At 34.9% G+C, this 22,394-nt stretch overlaps 1 protein-coding gene and 1 long non-coding RNA gene across 2 annotated transcripts; one reads left to right on the top strand and one right to left on the bottom strand.

The window, feature by feature from the left end:
- Nucleotides 1-1,140: 1,140 nt before the first annotated feature.
- Nucleotides 1,141-5,985, top strand: LOC126705761 (beta-galactosidase 13-like). Its single transcript, XM_050404952.1, has 18 exons — nucleotides 1,141-1,236; nucleotides 1,325-1,437; nucleotides 1,551-1,617; nucleotides 1,704-1,796; nucleotides 2,112-2,255; nucleotides 2,421-2,515; nucleotides 2,714-2,819; nucleotides 3,125-3,209; nucleotides 3,293-3,411; nucleotides 3,502-3,669; nucleotides 3,841-4,019; nucleotides 4,159-4,268; nucleotides 4,359-4,468; nucleotides 4,549-4,656; nucleotides 4,772-4,876; nucleotides 5,024-5,169; nucleotides 5,262-5,607; nucleotides 5,726-5,985. Exons 1-18 carry the CDS (start codon nucleotides 1,141-1,143, stop codon nucleotides 5,855-5,857), a joined length of 2,322 nt encoding a protein of 773 aa, XP_050260909.1. The 3' UTR covers nucleotides 5,858-5,985.
- Nucleotides 5,986-15,452: 9,467 nt separating this feature from the next.
- Nucleotides 15,453-17,225, bottom strand: LOC126706992 (uncharacterized). The gene is made up of 2 exons (XR_007648784.1): nucleotides 16,598-17,225; nucleotides 15,453-15,943 (listed from the first exon to the last, which is right to left on the bottom strand). It is a non-coding gene; the product is annotated as an uncharacterized LOC126706992 (long non-coding RNA).
- Between the last annotated feature and the right edge of the window lie 5,169 nt (nucleotides 17,226-22,394).

Raw genomic sequence — 22,394 nt, 5'->3', positions numbered from 1 at the left:
ATTTTGATACTTTAATTTTATAAAACCTTCTCATAAGCACCTCTTGTACCTTATATGGTAGCTAACCACTAAGGAAAACCACATGTTGTAAAAGGGAAGTTCCACGAGACCATCAAATGTAATATTTTACAATATTTTTTAATAATTTTTTCTATAATTGTTAACATGTTCTCTTGTAGCTTGTGCATAGTAAAAAAAGGTGACAATAGTAAACACGGGTCGATATGTTGTTAAAGTAATGTTGTTTCAATCACAACTAAACTAACCATACCAGCACTTGTGATCATTAACATTACTTTGATATGATACAGCCCTCCAGGACATGATACAGCAAAGGGTGCCAACAAGGGAAAAAAATAAAAACAAGAGATAAAAAAACCATAAAATCCATGACTCAACCGCCAATTCCGAGTGCTTGTTATGTTTATAAGGTCCTCCTCCTATTCCCACGAATCCGGTCCTCTTTCAATTCCCACAAAAAATGACTCCTAAGAATAGCAACAGGACAGTAAAAAATTATGTAACAAAGTTGGAGGAAAAAAAATGTTAAGGAAACAGGCATACACACAACTCTACCAAGCAATGACCACCAAGAGATCAAAACTGAAATTTTCAAAATGGCAATTCCGAGCATTTCTCTAACTCCTTATATTTTACCATTTCATTCCCCCCCCTATATCTCTGCCTTTCCATGGAATTTATGTTTCAGCTACCGGGTACCTCTTTGTAAAAGAAGGAGGCTTCCCTATTGGCTCATAAGCAATTTTATTTTTATTTTTTATTTCACTGTATTCATTGGAACTTCAATTCATTTGTCACCAAGCTTGAAACTGGGTTTTAGTTCTATTCAAGGACAAGAAACTTAAAATGGCGGTGTCATGCCGCATACTTCTGCTATCCATTCTTTCACTTTTGGCCTCCGCAGTGGTTGGCCATGATGGGAAGCAGCAACATGGAGTGACATATGATGGGAGATCTTTAATCATCAATGGAAAGAGAGAGCTTCTCTTTTCAGGTTCAATTCATTACCCTCGTAGCACCCCAGAGGTAACTTGGATTACAAGTTATTGAGCTTATCTTGTTTTGGGGTTTGTTTTCAATGAATGAAGAAACTAATGGTTGTTTTGAATGGGGTTTTAGATGTGGCCAGACCTTCTCTTAAAGGCTAAACAAGGAGGTTTGAATGTGATTCAAACTTATGTGTTTTGGAACATTCACGAGCCTGAACAAGGGAAGGTAAACATAAATTATTGCAGACATATGTTTTTGAATTCATTTGTTAGAATCATGACTTGCCTGTAGTCTAACTATTCAATGATGGTAGTTCAATTTTGAAGGAAATTATGATTTGGTGAAATTCATCAAGATGATTGGGGAGCATGGAATGTATGTAACCCTCAGGATTGGGCCATTCATCCAAGCAGAATGGAACCACGGGTATAATATAATTATAATCTGATGTTCTCATCCTCTTCCTCTTGTATGATTTTCTGGCTGCAATGTCACAAAATACTCTCTAAAATTTTAGTTATTTTCAATGTAAACATCAGAGGACTTCCATATTGGCTAAGGGAGATCCCTGACATAACATTCCGCTCTGATAACCCACCATTCAAGGTAATCAATTTTGCACCATCTTGTCCTTGGGAGGTTTAGTGCATAAGTCATGGAGCTCTACTGACTGGAATTTCCACATTTTGCAGTACTACATGAAAAGATATGTGAAGATGATTGTCAAGATGATGAAAGAGGAGAAACTATTTGCTTCACAAGGAGGCCCCATCATCTTATCACAGGTTTGGTTCCACTTAAAAATTTTGTTTCAGCCAAATTTAACCTTCAAACCAATTTAGAGGAAAATTCCTCTAACCCACTATGTGACGATTCAAACTACACTTGCACTTTTAATCATTGTACTTTTAATCACATGACCTATTTAAATAGTCATGTGGTTTAATACACATGGATGGTTTTATGAATCGTTAGGTAATGGATTGGAGGAGATTCCTTGAAACCAGTTTGGAGGAAAACTTTGTCCTTTTCTTTATCCTTGTAAGAGATCTTATCAATTGTCATCTTTTTAATTCGATTTTTAATCATTTATGAGACAGATTGAAAATGAATACAACCATATCCAACTTGCATTTAAAGAGTTGGGAGACAGATATGTTCAATGGGCAGCAAAAACGGCAGTGTCACAGAAAACTGGAGTTCCATGGATCATGTGCAAGCAAAAGGATGCTCCTGACCCAGTGGTGAGTCTGAAAAATCTTTCATGGGATTAATCTCTGTGATCTGAAGAGACACTATTAAGTTAGCTTTGAAATTTTAGCACTAAGAAAAATAAGCAAAGAACAAGAAATTAAAATTCAACGAGTCTTTCTAATCTTAAGACTAAAAGCACATGCTTTGACATGCAGATCAATACATGCAATGGAAGACACTGCGGAGACACTTTCACAGGCCCAAACAAACCCTACAAACCTTCTTTATGGACTGAGAACTGGACTGCCCAGTGAGTATACGCCTCTCAGCTCTGTGGCTGTCAATGAACCATTAATTAGACTCTTACATAAAACACTTAGCTGGTACTCAATAAGAAAAGACTGATTTTTATATGCTACTGCTACATTACACAAGAAATGTTTTTTTTTTTTTTTTTTGGCTTCTTGGTAATGCTAATTGATTTTGAATTGTTACTTTTTAATTACAGGTATAGAGTATTTGGAGACCCTCCATCTCAAAGAGCAGCTGAAGATATTGCATACTCAGTTGCCCGCTTCTTCTCAAAGAATGGAACTCTGGTCAACTACTATATGGTAGGAAGATACCCGACCTTCTTCTCATTTTTCTTAAGAGAATCAATTAATTTACATGAAGAGCTTTTCTCCTTGATGCAAATTGTTAGAATATTAGTTAGATTAATTAACTGTAGGCCTTATGGCCCAGTCCCAATAGTATTACTTATGCAACATTCCTGTTTCTTGTACATCACTCCTAGCCTGTGCCTGTAAGTGTTGGCTTATACGTGTACATTTAATATACAGAAATATAGAATTTTCTTTCCATTCTCTATCTGTCTCTCTTTTTCCTAACACATATCACCTGACTTCAATGTTTGCAGTACCATGGTGGGACAAACTTTGGCAGAACAAGCGCAGTCTTTACAACAACTCGCTACTATGATGAAGCTCCTCTTGATGAATATGGTAAATATTTCTAATATCTCTCTCTAATGACAAAATAAAACAAAGGTTGCTCAAATATATGGGCCTGTAAATGTCTAATGCAGGTTTGCTGAGGGAACCCAAATGGGGTCACCTTAAGGATGTGCACAAGGCTCTAAAATTATGCAAAAAGGCTCTACTTTGGGGTACTCCTGGTAACCAAATTTTGGGCAAGGATACAGATGTAAGCATCTTAGTAGACTTAATTAATGTATCATAAATTTCATCCCACCAGTATTCAGTAATATGTTTAAGCTATTATTCTACCATGCAGGCTCAATTCTATGAAAAGCCTGGAACCAATATTTGTGCTGCATTTTTGACCAATACCAACAGTAGGGTGCCAGCAACTGTTAGTTTCAGGGGTCAGGCATACTACCTGCCAGCGCGTTCCATTAGCATCCTCCCTGATTGCAAGACTGTTGTCCTCAACACTCAAACAGTAACTCCTCATCTCATACTTGCCTCTATTTATATCATAGCGGGTGGGGGGAATTGGGGAAAAAAAAAAAAAAAAAAACCTTTTGCTACTGCTTTTTGTTTCTAGGTTTGGGTGTTGATACCCTTTGGATGTTGAAGAGTGTCTAAGGATTCTTCCTTTATGCAAAAACAGATTGTAGCACAACATAATGCAAGGAACTTCAAGAAATCAAAGGTTGCAAGCAATCTTAAATGGGAAAAATCCTCAGAACCCATCCCAACCGTTGAGCAACTGCCAATTGATTCCAAGAATCCAAAGGAGCTCTATGGTTTGCTGAAGGATACGACAGATTATGCATGGTACACCACTAAGTAAGTAAATCTTACGCACCGTTGCAAGTCAAATACAAATCAAGTTGAGAACTTGAGACCTTGATAATAAGAATTTTAAACTATTGGAGCTAACAGTGTTGAGCCTAAACCTGACATGTTTTCTGTATTCTGATTGCAGAATAGAATTGGATCCTCATGACTTGAACTCGAGGGAAGATATTAACCCAGTACTTCGTGTTGCAAGTCTTGGTCATGCCTTGCTTGCATTTGTGAATGGCAAATATGTTGGTGAGCACACACAATCCAGCACAAACATTCCTCTTACATATAGAAGTGTTAAGTATGTTATATATAGCTAATTGTGATTATGGTTTTCAGGATCGGGACATGGGAGCCATGACGAAAAGAGCTTTGTGTTTGGGCATGGTGTGGATTTCCATCCCGGGGTTAACTATATAACATTGCTTTGCATGACAGTGGGACTCCCAGTAAGTAGCTATTAGCTTTTTATTGTTTAAGTGTAATGGATTGAACAAGAGGGCTTACAAGCTGTTCTTTACCAATGAAGGATAGTGGAGCCTACATGGAGCACAGGTTTGCTGGTCCTCGTGCTGTAACCGTCTTAGGTTTGAACACTGGAACACTTGATCTGACAGCCAATGGTTGGGGACATAAGGTGTGCCAATGAACCTTAATTGCACTCATTCAAGAAATTTGAAAAAGAATGAGCTTGGTTATAGTAAAATGACTAGCTGACAGGTGATGCAATTGAATTGTTGCGCATTTTGCAGGTTGGCCTACAAGGAGAAAAGCTTCGCGTGTACACTCAGGCAGGATCACACAGGGTACAATGGAGCAATGTCGATGATAATCGACCGGCTCTTACATGGTACAAGGTAATGCTAGGAGAATCACTGTCTGTTGACACTTTTGGTATCAAATTCTAAATCATGGTTTTATTCAGCAGTCAGCAATGGGACTATTGCAAATTGGAAATTGCATGTGGTACTTCAAATGCCTAATATACTTTTTTCTTATTGCAGACATATTTTGATGCTCCTGAAGGGCATGACCCAGTTGCAATCAGGATGAATGGTATGGGCAAGGGAATGATTTGGGTTAACGGTAAAAGCATTGGCCGTCATTGGATGTCCTACCTCTCTCCTCTTGGAAAGCCTTCTCAATCAGAGTAAGTAGATCTGCTAGTAAATAACACACAGGATGATAAAAATCTTAATTGAAAAAAGAAATCCTTAACTTAAACTTGAAATTTTTTTGTAGGTACCATATCCCAAGAGCCTTCATAAAGCCAACACAAAATCTCCTTGTTGTATTGGAGGAGGAGGAAGCGAGCCCTGAAAAAATTGATATCTTGATTGTCAATAGAGATACAGTCTGTAGCATCATAACTGAGCATCATCCACCTAATGTGAAGTCATGGGAAAGGAAGGACAGCCATATTAGACCTGTAGTGGTTGATATGAAGCCAGAAGCTCATCTCAAGTGCCCAAACAACAGAGATATTGTATCTGTGGAGTTTGCTAGCTATGGTGATCCTTATGGTACTTGTGGAAGCTTTGTTACGGGCAAATGCCATGCTGCTATTACCAAGGAGATTGTTGAACAGGTAATATATTGTTACCAACATATTACCTTGTCACACACACACAAAAAAAAAAAACCCTGTAGTGTTTCTTTGGTAACAAATAGAGATGCTAATTCATATGTTGTTTTGGCTTTGGCAGCATTGCTTGGGAAAAACTAGCTGTTCAATTCCAATGCACCCAGACGTTTTCTTCAAAAACAATGATGCTTGTCCAAGTGTTGAGAAGAAACTTGCTATTGAAGTGAGGTGCGGCCGCAGCAAGAACCATTAGAGAATATCAGACAGAGTCATGAATGTCTGTGATTATGGATTTGAAGTGGGGTTAAAAGCTTGTAACAGTTTCAATGGCAAAGTAGACTAAGAGTTATTGAAATTCAAATTTATTCTTTTTAACAAGTAAATGAGGCTTCTAAGTTCAAGATTATAACCAAATTTTTTGTGTTCTCCATTCATATCTTTACAAGATAAATTAGAATATAGCTCTTCAATTGGAGATGCAAGTTTCTCTTAAGGTTCTCCAAGCAATATTGTCATTGTTTTGAAATGCTCACAACTTTTTTTTAACCTCACGAAAGTATGTAAAACCCTTCCAATCTCAAGATAAAGAACTTGGAAAGAAGAAGAAGAATGTTTAAGGGCCTAGATGGAACCAAAATCAATTAGAAACTACCAAATAAAAAAAAAAAGGACAAAGGCCTAGTAATAAAACAAGGGACTCATTGGATCCTTTAATTTTCAAGTTCCCAAAATAATATCATTCTAATTTGCGACGAAATTAAGTAAGGTAAACTTGTGTTGGAGAACTTGAAAATCAGTTGAGTGTATGATGAACAAATTCATCAACTTATCTACAAACAGCACTTCTTATTAGAATTGATTCACTTGAAATTGAGATCATTTTCCCTTTGTATTCACACTAGTCGCGAACTCATATAATGTGTAGGAAAATGTAATTTTATTTTATGAGAGTATAATGCAAAATCTGTATGTTAAATAGTGCATATTTAAGAGTGTTTTATATTTTTATAAGTTTTATGTAATGGAACATATAATGTATTTTATATTCAACAACAATACATAGTGGGGTAATTCTACAATACCCTCCCATTTTTTTTGGGGGTACGGTACCCACTAGTAGGCAACCTGCTATATCAGGTTACCAAAACATAACATTTGATTGTACCATCCTCACATTGTGTAGTACTAACATCACATGTGATTGTACTTTTGTCATATTTGGCAGTTCCTTTATTTTTTCTCACATTTGATGGTACTACTCTCACATTGTGTAGTACCAACATCACATGTGACTGTACTTTTGTCACATTCGTTGGTTCTTTTATTTTTTTCCTCACATTTGATGGTACTATCCTCACATTGTGTAGTACTAACATCACATGTGGTTGTACTTTTGTCACATTCGATAGTTCCCTTATTTTTTCTCACATATGATAGTACCATCTTCAAATTGTGTAGTACTAACATCATATATGATTGTACTTTTGTCACATTTGGTGGTTTTTTTTTTCTTACATTTTGATGGTACCATCCTCACATTGTGCAGTACCAATATCACATGTGACTGTATTTTGCCACATTTGGCGGTTCCTTTATTTTTTTTCTCACATTTGATGGTACCATCCACACATTGCGCAATACCAACATCACATGTGACTGTATTTTTGTTACATTCGGTAGTTCCCATATTTTTTCTCACATTTTATGATACTGTCCTCACATTGCGCAGTACCAACATCGCATGTGATTGTACTTTTGTCACATTCGGTGGTTCCCTTATTTTTTTTCTCACATTTTATGGTACCAATCTCACAAAGCGCAATACTAACGTCACATGTGACTGTACTTTTGTTACATTCAGTGGTTCTCTTATTTTTTCTTCACATTTTATGGTACCAGCCTCACATTGTGCAATACCAACATCATATGTGACTGTACCTTTGTTACATTTGGTGGTTCCCTTATTTTTTTTTCCTCACATTTTATGGTACCAGTCTCACATTGCGCAGTACCAACATTACATATGACTGTACTTTTGTCACATTCGGTGGTTCCCTTATTTTTTTTCCTCACATTTTATGGTACCAGTCTCACAAAGCGTAGTACTAACATCACATGTGACTGTACTTTTGTCACATTTGATGGTTTCGTTATTTTTTTTCTCACATTTTATGGTACCAGCCTCACATTGCACAGTACCAGTATCACATATGACAGTTCTTTTGTCACATTTAATGGTTCCTTTATTTTGTTTCTCACATTTAACGATTCTATCCTCACATTATACAGTTCCAACATCACATTCTTTTGTCACATTTAGTGGGTTTTTTTTTTCCTCACATTTGACAATTCCATCATCATATTATGCAGTTTCAACATCACATGTGACAGTTCTTTTGTCACATTTGGTGGTTCTTTTTTTTTTTTTTTTTTTTTCACATTTGACGATTCTATTCTCACATTATGCAGTTTCAACATCACATTTGACTGTACTTTTGTCACATTTAGTGGTTCCTTTATTTATTTATTTTTCTCACATTTGATGGTTTCATTTTCACATGAAGTAGTACCAATATCATTTCTAGGATACCCTTAAAACCTAAAAAATGACTAAAATACCCTTAGAACATAAAAAACGACTGAAATACCCTTAGAACCTATAAAATGACTGAAATAACCCTAAAATCTAAAAAATGACTGAAATACCCTTAGAACATAAAAAACGACTGAAATACCCTTAGAACCTATAAAATGACTTAAATGACCCTAAAATCTAAAAAATGATCGAAATACCTCTAAACCTATAAAATTACCGAAATACCCTTAGAACCTAAAAAAAGACATAAATGATCCTGAAAGCTAAAAAATAACTGAAATAACTCTATAATTTATAAAGTGACTTAAATACCCTTAGAATCTAAAAAATGACTGTAAAGCACCTGAAACCTAAAAAATGACTTAAATGACCTTGTAACGTAAAAAGTAACTGAAATATCCTTAGGGAGCATTTGGTTCACTATGATGTGTCTTTGATGTGATTCACATTATAATGATTTAACATTGAGGTTTTTGGTGTATTTTATTTTTTCTAATATTACCAAATTTAAAATTACAAAATATATCATAGTGAAATGAATAGTACAAGGAACAATAGGTCTAAACATAATTACAAAACAGAGTTTAAAACTCACCTTACCTAATAAAGACTCATAGTGAAACTAATAGTTGAATTGGACAGTAGGTTTCAATAGAAATACAAATACTTACAGCAAGGTTACCTCACCCAACTCTAAACTGAAAATGGCTCACAATGAAACTTAGGATCGTTAGACAATAGGTTTCTGCAGTATAGCAGGGCTCATTAACCAGTTACAGCATAGGGTTCTATTTAGCACTAAATTGCATAATTGATTCCCCTGTTATAGATGATTTATAAATAAAAACCCAATTGATCCATAGCCTTATAGGTTTTCACTAGATAGCCATAGTTCACTTTTATATCCATATAACATCACAAATTTAGACTTCATCATTTGGAAAAAATAACTTGTGTATAATTTTAGCCTTAATAATCTAAGAAATCAATCCTAGCAAACAATGACACTGAAAAGAAAACAAATAGGAAATTATTCATATTGATAACTTGAGTTATTAAAATTAGTAATTACTTTTAAAAGAACATGTTATAAGTGTTTGGACTCATTGACAGAAGCAATAGCAATACACAGAATAAGCAAAAAATTTAACATATTTAATAAATTCATTCAGAAAGAATTTGTCTCTAGTTACACCCATGGATTAGGAGGGTAGGTTCTTAGTAATAACTGATAAATGGGTTAGAATTTATCAAGGTATCCAGTTCAATCCAGTTAGGATTGTTTCAAAATTTAATCGACCAAAACAAAGTAATTGAATGGTATGAATACAAATTTTTCTGTTTAGTCCAGTTCGAACGGTTTCAAAATGAACCCACCAAAACAAAGCAATTGAATTTTTCACAAGGTCCAGTCCACTTAGAACTACTCAATGTTGAGTTCAAAAAAAAAAAAAAAAACTACTCAATGTTGAACCCTAAGCAAGTTCCACCCCGCACCTAATACCCATATTCGACAAATAGAAAGTGCAGTGATATGCAATCAACAACCAATTGAAATAAAAAGTATATATTTTTTCAAATGGATTCGCTGAAAAACTAACGAAGAAGAAGGGGAAACAAAACAAAGGTGAGTGAAATTAAGTTTTTTTTTCTTTTTATCCTTACCTTCACTAGTGAGTAAATTGATGGACTGCGGAAAGGAGATTGACGTATGAAGAGCAAGCAAAAGAGAAGAAGCAAAAGCAATTTTCTCAAAATGAACGAACGAATCAAGCAAGCACTTTTTCGCGCCTAAGATTATTTTTTGAGAAGATCAATTAAGTTTGGGAGGATGCGAGAGAGAACTGATAAGATATGGTTCTATCATTTTGCTTTTATATGCTAACTTGTCTTACTGGTAACTGGGATCTCACTAAAATTGAATAAACGGTTAAGATTAAAAATCATTAATTTTGATGGTCAAGATTTCGGTGGGTACCATACCCACTAAAAAACATAAGGGTACTGTAGAATGACCCGTTATACTAGGTTACTAAAACATCACATTTGATGATACTATTCTCACATTGTACAGTACCAACATCACATGTGACTATACTTTTATCATATTCGGTAGTTCCCTTATTTTTTTTTTCTTACATTTGATGGTACTATCATCAGATTGTACAGTACCAACATCACATGTGATTGTACTTTTGTCACGTTCGATGGTTTCCTTATATTTTTTCACATTTGATGGTATCATCTTCATATTGTGCAGTATCAACATCACATGTGACTGTATTTTTATCACATTTGATGGTTCTCTTATTTTTTCTCACATTTGATGGTACCATCCACACATTGTGCAGCACCAACGTCACATGTGACTGTACTTTTGTCACATTCAATAGTTCTCTTATTTTTTTTCTCACATTTGATGATACCATCCTCACATTGTGCAGTACCCACATCACATGTGACTGTACTTTTGTCACATTCGATAGTTCTCTTCTTTTTTTTTCTCACATTTAATGGTACCATCCTCACATTATGCAGTACTAACGTCACATGTGACTATACTTTTATCACATTCAGTGGTTCTCTTATTTTTTTTTCTTACATTTGATGGTTCTATCCTCACATTGTATAATACAAACTTCACATATGACTGTACTTTTGTCACATTCGATAGTTCCCTTATTTTTTCTCACATTCGATAGTACCATCCTCACATTGTGCAATACCAACATCACATGTGACTATACTTTTGTCACATTTGATGATTCCCTTATTTTTTTTCTCACATTTAATAATACCATCCTCACATTGTGCAGTACCAACATCACATGTGACTGTATCCCTTATTTTTTCTCACATTTGATGATACCATCCTCATATTGTGCAGTACCAACATCACATGTGATTGTACTTTTGTCATATTCGGTGGTTCACTTATTTTTTCTCATAGTTGATGGTACTATCCTCACATTATGCATTTAGCTTACTGATTCTCGTGCATTATCACCCCCAATACCTAGCGAATATCTAAAAACCCTTAGAAACTTGAAAAATGCCGAAATACCCTTAGTACCTAAAAAATGGCTGAAATTCCCTCGAAAACCTAAAGAATGATCAAAATTCCCCCAATTCTCTCTAAAATTACCAAAATAACCCTAAAACTTAAAAATGACCAAAATATCATTAAAACCCTTTAAAATTACCATAATACCCTTGGAACCTAAAAAAATCATCCAAATACTCTTAGAGCCTAAAAAGACCAAATGACCCTAAAATTTTAAAAAAAAGACTAATATACCCTTAAAACTTAAAAAATGAATCTATGCCCCTAAACCTAAAAAATTGTTGAAATAATCTTAGAACTTAAAAAATGACCAATATACCCTCAAAACCTAAAAATGACCAAAATACCACTAAAACTTGAAAATGACCAAAATGCCCCTGAAATCCTCTAAAATTATCGAAATACCCTTAGAACATAAAAAATGACCGAATGACCCTTGTAAGGACTCAATTTGTAACGACCCTAAAAATGGTTTTGGGTTCGTACGTTAAGGGCCCAAACAATATAATTTGTAGAGCGTGGGCTTGAAAGGCTAGGCCTTGGTCACTGGACGGTGGTTAATCAGGTACTCATACAGAAATGAACCATGTTCGCTCGAGAAGTCTTTCTCCTCGGCATGGCTTGGGAGACTCTGGTTCTTGGCCTTTTTCACAGCCCCTTTTTCTAGATTGCTTACTTCTCTTTTTATATTAGCCTTTACCTTTTCTCCAGCGACCACGTGTAGGCTCAGCTTTCCAGGGCTGATACTTGTCCCATCAGCCCATACCCAAAGTGGTTGGGGGTGGTTGTAAAAGCTGAAATGCATTGCTTTGTCTGGCGCAAAGTATTTAATTAAAGTAATGGCAGCCTTTCCTTTGTCCTTTATTATCATATTGTCCAGGGGTCCTTTCTCCATCAATGTGGAGGTGTTCAGCTTTTCTTTAAACTATTCCTATATTGCACTTGCACTTTCTTTCAGGAGCGCGTTGTGATGTCGAGGATAGAATCATCCTCGGCTATATCTCTAGGTCATTTGGACCTTCACTATATGTCCTCGGCAGTATCCCTCCTCGGCTCGGGCCTTGGGCCTTAAAGCAAAATGGGCCGGGGTTACAAGCTCTTTGGCCCCACAACCTTAAAACCTAAAAATTGAATAAAATACCTTTAGTACCTAAAACATGACTAAAATACCTCTAGAACCTAAAAAATTACCGAAGCATAGAGAGAAATCTGATTTGCTGTTTTCTCTCTCTTTTATATATATATATATATATTGCTTTACCGGTAACCAATTTCCACTCGAATTAAATGAATGGTCAAAATCAAAACACCATTAATTTAATGGTTCAGATTTAGTTGAGTACCATACCCTTAAAAAAGGGGAGGTACGATAGAATGACCCGCAATATTAACATCATATATGACTAGACTGTATAAAGAGTTTTGCTATGTCTATTACTCACTCACTCTCTCGACCTTTCCAAGTAACTATTTGGAATGGGTGGCATAAATTGTTGTTGTTCATCAATTTTAATAAACATGATAGTGATTTTGTATAAATTCCAAAATATCGTCGTCGTCGTCGTCTCAGAATTAGATAAATGCATTGGATCATTTATTTTTTTAATAATGAAATTAAAGGTAAAATGGGTTAGAATAGGTTACATCATTCTACGCCCCCCAAAAAAAAAAAAAACATGAGAAATTAAATCGAAAGGATATAGATGATTATTTCTTGGCTCATTAAATTTATTTCTTAAAAATCACATCAAATTATCTACTAATTTGACAATTACACAATTTGACCATGTTGATACTCACTTTGGCAAGAAGGCCCAATAGCAAGAAGAAGCCCAACAATATGGGAGGAAAAGAGTTAGTAAATTGAGAAGAAAACCATTAAGCCTAAATGGCAGAAATAATGGATCATAGGCCTAGAAAATAATAAATGGGCCTATAAAATAATAAATGGGCCTCAAAGGAAGCAAGCTGGCCTAAAGGAGCCTAGAGAAAGAAGTAAAAAACCCATGAGCATTATGTGAAATAGAAAGTAAGCAAGAATAGGCCAAAGAAGACCCAAAGTAATGAATTAATTGAGTAAGGGGTTGATGGGAAGCCCATGAACCCCAAAAGTAAAGGATATGGTAATTGGGCCGGGAAATCCCAAAAGACTTAGCAAAGGCCCATAAGAATGCAGAATTAGAATGGACCGAGGATGCCTGGGGAAAGGAAATGGGCCAAGGATGCCCAAGAAGGAGGAAATGGGCCAAGGAAGCCCGTAAGCAATAGAATGGGTCAAGAAAGCCCAAAATAGCATGAATGCTAGCCCAATGATAATACTGGGCCACTGGAATTAAATAGAAGAAAAGCATACAACAGGCCCAAAAGAAGCCCAGCAGGCACGGATCTAACAATACCACAGCAGGAATAACAGAACGGCATGGCAGAAGCGCTAGCAGACCTACAAAAAGAGCAAATAATGGGCTAAAGAGAGAAAAGCCCACAATCAAGCAAGACCTAACCCATAAAGGAAGCAAGTCATAAAGAACAAAGGCTCAGAAACCCATTCACGCCACAAGAGGCCAAGAATGAGCAACAGGATGCATAGACAAGCCTTCAAGTCATGGCAAACATATGAACAACAGAGAAGCTATGGACACACACGGAAGTGGAGCACGCACAAGGCTTAAGTACCACCAACTTGTACCCAGCCAATATAGGAGTGGTGGGCCATGGGTCAGAGGTAAGAGAGGGTATGGTCTAGCCGTGGGGAGAAGGGGGGAGCCTATTTTGGGGTTCCTGCTCAAACTTTTTTGGGGGAAATGTCCTTCTAGGATGACATACCACCCAAAAGAGGGAAAGATGAGTTGAAATCACTAGGTGCATGCCATGAGGGATAGTGAGAGAGACTGCCCACCCTTATCCGGATGAGAATGCCACAGTGAACAAGAAAACAAAATAAGACCCTTTGTCTGGTAATGGGATGTGGCATGACCAGCACAGGTAAGTAGTGGTGGCTGAGCAGCTGACAAACCAGTAGGTGGTTTAGAAGGACACCCACACCCAGACAAAAGTGGTTAAAGGGTGAAATGGTAAAAATCCAGCCACGGCAGGTAGTATAAAAGGAGCCTCCGTCGTGCATAGTAAAACAACATCACAACATTAGAACAACAACCACGAAAAGAACAAGAACACAGAATTAAAAAGAAAGAATAGAGTGATAAATAGAATAGCAAAAACTTAGGAAAGAAAGAGAGTTAGAAAGAAAAACAGAGAGAGTAGGATGACTAGCATGCACCAATAGGCTAATCCCTTCTCTTCCTCTAAAAGCCTACCCTCTATTAAGGATCAACGATTAAGGATTTTTGGACATAAGTCATTTAGGCCCATTCTCTCAAAGTGGGTAATTTCTACAATAGGACCTTCCTGTGAGGTTATCCACATTGAGGAAGTGGTTCCCTCCTTGGTCTTAGCTCCGTAATGCAACTAAGCATGGTAGACTGACCATTTCTTCTTTAATTTTATTGATTAAGTATCGGTGTTATCTCTTTTTCATCATTGCTATTTTATTTATAATGCGTTTTCTATTGTTGTGCTACTCTTTTCTTTATTTTAATTGGGAATTCTCTGCTTGTCTTGGCTAACAGTAAGCGCATTTCCTTTAATGTTGTTATATTATACTTACCTGCCATAACTTTCTTGTAACAGTCTCATTTGCCATGGGCATGTGACCAAAGTTTCAACAAAGGGGCTTTAGTTTGCGCACAAGCCAGTTTGAGGTGAGTTGCAATCGGGCCAGTCCTAACTCTCCTACCCAGAACCTTTGGGCCGTAGTGTGGCAGGAAGTAGCCCAACCCACAATCTCAAAAAGGCCCACCATAGACCATTACATAAATAGATTTCTATACATCATTTTCATCCCAACGAAGAAGAAAAAAAAAAAAAAACTTAATACAAAAGACTTCAAATTGAGACACATTTACTAGGGAGAACCTTCATAATACAAATCAAATGACAATACATTTGAAAATTAACATTTGCAAAAGGTCAATATTTGGATTGTAGTTTTAGTTGAGGTAATCAATTTAGAAATATACTCTCAAAGCTTCAACAACTTTCTTGAACTTGTCAAAATAATATAACTTTCCCTAAACTAGCAATATTTTTTTATTCCATTTACAAGTACAAAATCCATAAATTCACAATTCATTAGCAGAAAGTTGAACACCATATTAGTAACACAAGAAAAACATACAGTTAGTAAAATACACAACTATATTTATTGGAACTTTGTAAATATGACCATTGTCAACTTTATAAGACTAGCCATAATTGTTGCTGAATATAAGCCATGAGTGTGACAAGGTGACTACAACAGGAAGCAATACATGAAATTAAACAAAGGTGGAAAGATTCCAAATTAAGTTCTCCAACTCAACCAAACATTAGGAAAAAGTTGTGGTTCCTGCACAATCCCTTGTACCAAATGACCATAGAATGAGCCCCTATCCTCCCCCTTCATGATAGAGTTAATAAGGATATTGGAATCACCTTCCTCTATTAGTCGCCTGAAGCTTGGTTCTCTTGCGAACACCAGCCTTGCTTACATCACCATCTCTTCCACCTGAAATATGCCATCTATTCTATTGCAAGCCAACTTATTTGGAGATCTAGCCTCCGTGGCTGCAGTGCTCCACTGCCTACATATAGATGATTTAAAAATGAAATACACAGACGTTAGTTGATGAAACTATATCACCTATTCACCTTTGATGGCTGCCTTATATCAAAATTTCCATAAAGGCCAGATAATAGCTATATAGATTATAGAAAAATCATCCAAAGCACATCTTTCAACAAATTGCCAGTCAACCAGGTAGAGACCCAAGCTTTAATGAGTTTAGGAATCAAGTTATCTACTAGGATTGATAATATAGAACCAAACCACACAGCTTGAGCCAAAGAGCATATGATTCAAATAAGATTAGGAGTTTTCTCATGAGCCTTACATTGAGGACATAATATCCCACAATGTCTGTTCCCTCTCCAGTTTTTTATATGATTGCCTAAGAAGATTGTACTTAATTTAGTGTTCATTTTGAATGCAGAGGCAAACTTTCTCACTAGTAAAGCAAATCAGTGCTACATAGAACCTGCATCAACAAGTGTTTGTACCTCACCCTCAAATTTTTCTATAAGAAAATCATGATATTTGTATCACATAATGTAAAACTCTAATTTTATGTTTGCCTATGTTCCGTAAGTGTTATTTGGCTAAAAATGATTTTGATCATGCATGAGTGGTAATAGCAAATGTTTAAACCGTGCATTAGTCAGCTTGTATAAAGGCATACCAAAATTCAGTAGTGGTTGCATTCTTGTACTTTTTCCCTTTTCCTTTTGAGAAGTGACTGTCTTGTTTGATTTTTTGAGGGGTGCTTCAACACTGTACCATGAGCCATCGAGAATATGTATTGCGAAATTGATTAAAATAGGAAAAACATAATTAATATATCAATAGCAGAGGAAAAGAGTGGGTTCCATTCTGCATAATCTGCAATTTCAGGGAGCATGATGAAGGTAGTTTGAAGCCAGTTGCTACCCCGTCTCATGATTGCTTCTCCCAGTACACAATACCCATCTCATGAAAAGCGAAGACAATATCAAATAGAGAGAGAGAGAGCAGTGATGTTATATCCCAATTAAAAGATTTCACAATTTGAAAAGAAATTACTGTTTGTCGTTTTGATCTTTACCTTCAAGGCTTCAACCATAGGCAAAGCAGTTTTGATCTTTCTCAAAAAGCTTTCACCAATGACTAATACGATAGGATGCCGAAAGGAAATTCACCGAACACAGAAAAACCAAAGATGGAACGCAAGAGAGAGATTATCAGACTTCCGAGAAGGGAACATGAGAGAGAATAGAATACTGTCTATTTTTTATTTTTTATTTTTTCTAATATACGTTACTTGCTTGACCGGTAATTGGTCTCCTATTAAAATTAAATACATGGTCAGGATTATAACAAGCGAAATCTACGGTTCAAATTTAGGTGGGTACCATACCCCCCAAAAAAAAGTAAGGGTACCATAGAATGACCCTACATAGTGATATGTGTGTGTGTGTGAAAAATGTAATTTAATAAAAATATTTAATTTACATAATTATAATATTGTTTTATACAAATGGAGAAGAAAAAAAATGTACACTCTCATTTCATGGAACACATGTAACATGTTACATTAAGTTTAAATTTTATATAAGTTTAGAATTGTAGCTTTGTATATCATTAAAACTTGAATTTTAAGGTAATCTTTGAATATTTATCATTTTTATTGCATTTTAGGGTTTTTATTTCTAATTTCTAATGTCTATTTTGTTTGTATTTTTAGCTCGAAACTAAATAGTTTGTCCCAAATTAAATAAAATATCATATTTTTTAACCCAAAAATTAAGAGTTTTTTTTTTTTTTTGGAGCACAAAACTGAAAAAGACAACTTACAAAAAGAATCAATTTAAGGCCCAATTAATCCAAAATAGACTGAAGTGGACTGCATTGACCAAATAAACCGAATTGGACTGAAATGGACCGAAATATACCAAAGTGGACCAAAATGTTACAATAAGAACACCAACATTAGGTGTGCCAAAGGCCAAAATTTGGCATTTGGCACACCAAATACTAAAAAAACCTCACATATCAGATGTTCTAAATGCTAAAAAATTTAGCATCGATGAACAATACAATTTCATATTTGGAACTATATGGGCATAAAATCTTATACATGCTAAACATATTTTGGTGTTTTTTTTATTCCAATTTCTCTCTCCCATGTCACATCCCAAATCCTCTCTCCCTTTCTCTCTACCTCTCTCTTTGTTAGATGGGGCACAATAAAATATATTTGTTTTGTTAATTTTTTTAATATAGATGAGGTTTGTTTTAAATTAATTTAATGTGATGTAGTCTTATAATAGAAGATATGATGTATAGTGTATTGCAAAATGGTATGTTAAATGGATAAAATAACTTTTTGACATGTCAAATACTAAAAAATTTAGAAGAGTTGATGCTAGAGCTCTAATGTGGCTAAAAAAAGTATAGTAAGAATAAATGTCGCGTTTCAACTTTTAAATATTATATAAATTTGTAATACTTGTGTGGGAGCATTTTTTGCTCTAAGGAAACTCATGTTTATCCTCAGGCAATTTTTGCTTGTCCCACATTGGAAAGATGACCTTCCCCTTCCTGGCTTATAAGGGATGAGCCAATTAGAAAGAGTATGTGGGACAAGCAAAAATTGCCTTACCAAACTAGTGGTACTCTTTCTAATTGGCTCATCCCTTATAAGCTAGAAAGGGGAAGGTCATCTTTCCAATGTGGGACAAGCAAAAATTGCCTAAGGATAAACATGAGTTTCCTTAGAGCAAAAAATGCTCCCACAACTTGTATCTAGTAAAATTTGTGCCAATTATAGTATCATTATAATAAATTTAGGAATTTGTTTATTATATTGTTGATATGAAACTAACTAATCATGTCACTTTGTAAATTTTTTAGTTAGTAAGTGATATCGATTAAATGTTCTTTTTACTGTTAAAAAGTTAAATGAAGATATTCATAAGATGTATTATTTAAAATATCTTATTTTTTTAAGTAATATTAATTTAAAAATACTTAAATGACTTCATGTACTAATAGATTTGGACAAAATAATTAAATTAAATTTTTTAGTTATTTACTAATAGATCTTTCAATTGAAATGGATTGAAATGCTACACTAATAAATATAATAAAAATAAATAAATGCTACATTTTAACTTTTATATATTATATAGATATGGATGTTTCACAAAAATAAGGAGAGCTTTAAATTTTTTTTCTTCAAAAAAAAAAATATTCATTAAATCTAAAGAAGCAGATCAAATCCATTGAAATTGCAATGTCCACCATAGTTAAAAGAAAACAATTGTGAAAAATTATTTTTTAAAAATGGTGAAACTTATGTATAATGCATAGTTTCTTCTTCTTCTTCTTTTTTTTTTTTTTTTTGAATTAATGTATTGTTACTTAAGTGCTATAACTTAGGTTCCTTAATCCATGGTCCCGTTAACCACCCCCTCCTACCAACTAAAAGAACAACCACCCCAATTATTTTTATACTAAATTATACTGATATAAATAATTAAAATTTGGCCCTGATATTTCAATTTTGGTCCAAAAGGTCATGAATATAAATAAATAAAGAAGAAGAGGAAGGAGAAGCAATGATTGATCAGTCATTAGCCTATGATGTATGGCCCTTCTAAAAAAATTAAAATAAATAAACAACAACGACAACAACAAACTTTTAGGGCACACATTAAGCTATCTATTTCTGGAAACATTTTTTCAAAAATTGAAAAAATTGTCAATACTTTTTCAATTTCCAAGAAAGGAAATAATTGTGTGCCCTTAGGGCTCACATTAGCAAAATCCTTTATAAATTGTTTTCTACAGCCTTTGTGTTTTATACCAATAAAATTCTTTTATAAACAAAAAAATATCTTTCCTAATCTGCAAAATTAAGGGTAAATTAAGAAATAAAGGGTTAAGGGTTTTCAAATTTTATATATTAAAAAATAGATTTTTTATTTTTTTATTTTAGACATATTTTAGTTTTTTTTACATTATTTCTAATTGAATTGTGCAAATGTTTGGTAAGGATTAGAAAATCAACAACCTACCAAGTTGTTCATATAGTGGTTGTATGTGTGCTTCTTCTTTTTATTTTTACTGCAATTACGATACAAACATTTACAACCTTGAAATATTATCAAAACTAGGTTTCATAACACAAAGAATAAGATTTCCTAGAGGACTTGTACATTTAAAGAGAAATAATTTAGAAATTTAATACAAAATCAATTATAGATAATTTCCGAGATTTAAAAGCATACCAAGTTACATTTTAATAAATGATTGGTTTGAAATGTATTCAAAAATAATTATTTCACATTTTTTTAATATTTTGTTGATACTAAATCTTCCTAATTTATCCCAAGACTTAATATTTACTGATCTAACAACCAGAAACTAAAACTAACAGATCAACTGGGCATTCAGGTTGATTCAATTCCAATTTCGGTTTTAGATTTCACTGGGAGAACCAGAAATATAGTGATTTTTTTAATATGGTCAAGTCTGTATGCTAGTTTTTATGGTACAATCTGGAAACTCTTTAGAAGTTAAATAAAAATAATATATATATATAATATATAAAATAATAATAATAAAAAAACAAAAAAAACTCATCAAGCCTTCATGTCTGCGACTCAAAGGAAATTTATGGAGATACCAAAATTCAAAGGTGGAGACCCTTTTTCATGGCTTTTTAAGGTCTACAAATTCTTACTTTTAACAACACACCATCACATGATATGGTTTCCATTGCCTCTTATTACATGGAAGGAGAGGCACATGATTGGTTTCAAACCTTAGTGGCAACGGGATTATGCATAGATTGGGTGGAGTTCAAATGCCCCTGTTGAATAAATATATACTTTACTAGAGGTCATGTAGACACATACCTTTGGTGGAGCAAATCACTAAATTGCCGGATCTTTGACTTTGCTTGCTTTACGAACTCTTCATGATCTCCTTTGTGGAACACCTCCAATTCGCAGGAAAGGCTACTAGAGTCTCTCCTAGTTTCTACTCTCCAAATTCTAGGGAACAGTAGATGATGTCCCAGAGAGACGGCTTATTTTGAGAGAGCACTCAAAACTATACGTATGTTTTCTCACTGTGTCTAACCACTATCTGACTGATGTAGGAGTATTTAAATACTAGTAGAGATTCACTTACTATCAGATATATGTGATCTCTAAAAGATCTCATCTTTTAAATTTAAATGACTCCACTACTGATATTGATAACTCATATCAATATCTCTTAAGTTCAAATTTAAACTCACTTATCAGATAACCCATGTGGATGATCCATGGGCCATGGTTTATGGGTTGGACCAAAACCAGCCCAATTTCTAACATCTCCCACTCGTCCACACTGGGTACTACAGTCAGAACTAGCTCCTCTCAATCTTTTGTCCAATCCTCTCTTTATACAGAAAAATGGAGTGTGCGACCTGACGAGAAGGTGTAAGGTAGGAGTACTATATTAAGTCACCATCTAAACTAACATAGTACATCACTCATTGTATCTCGTCTATGCCCCAGATTATTTGATCACACCCGATCAAGTTTCTTTAATCCCTCATGAGTTCAAAACTCAAAGCAACACTTGACCCTATACCATATAATATGCTCATGATTATGTTGAAAAACAAATTCCTCATAATTGCTCGGGCTATGAGCCATAAAATAAATGGTGTGTTCTAAATAATCTTCCCCAGACACTCATGTCAATTCATTTACACTTGACCGCTTTCCTAGACATGCTCCGCGAGACCGTATATATCATGGCCCTGAGATCACATGCTAAAGTAGCGACATCAAACATTCACTTCATGACATAGTTTTAGGTCGAAAAAGGGCACAGAATGGACCATATAATGGTCGACTAGGGCTCACATAGTGACGGAGTAGGGATCTGTCCAATCACTCCCTTAATTAGTCGGCTATAGCACATACAATATAATTTGTATGCTACAGTGGAGCTCCCACTCAACTGGGCTTGTCACACTCAAACACCGTATAAATCTTAGTCCAATTGCCACAAAAGCAACCAACCTGAGTTTCTCAGCACAGTTACACATCAAGTTCCTGTCCAAGATCTCACATTTGGCTTTATTCAGGCTTCATGAAGTTGTGGATACACTTCAAGTGCGACTCCCATAAGTCTCATCTTAGCCTAGCTAAGGCGACATTCATTATATTATCTTACACGTCTCCCTAAGCGTCAAGATGATCACTTACTTGATTTACAGAAAAAACAAAGTGATCACTATGTCTCATCCTGCTCGCTACTCAAGCGCTAGGGTGATCGTCTATGTGAGTAGACCGATCTAAGCCTGGTGACATATTCTCAAATAACGTGTGCTCAGTATGCAATATCAATTGCATCACAAGATGAATCAAAATGAATAACATCATTATTGCATAAAGTATGAATAAACATAAATGTCCATAAGGTATCCAAAAAACATA

This window comes from Quercus robur, chromosome 11 (assembly GCF_932294415.1).
Source record: "Quercus robur chromosome 11, dhQueRobu3.1, whole genome shotgun sequence".
Classification (NCBI taxonomy): domain Eukaryota; kingdom Viridiplantae; phylum Streptophyta; class Magnoliopsida; order Fagales; family Fagaceae; genus Quercus; species Quercus robur.
The sequence above is the reverse complement of the archived record's forward strand: the minus strand, read 5'-3'. Positions and strand labels throughout refer to the sequence as shown.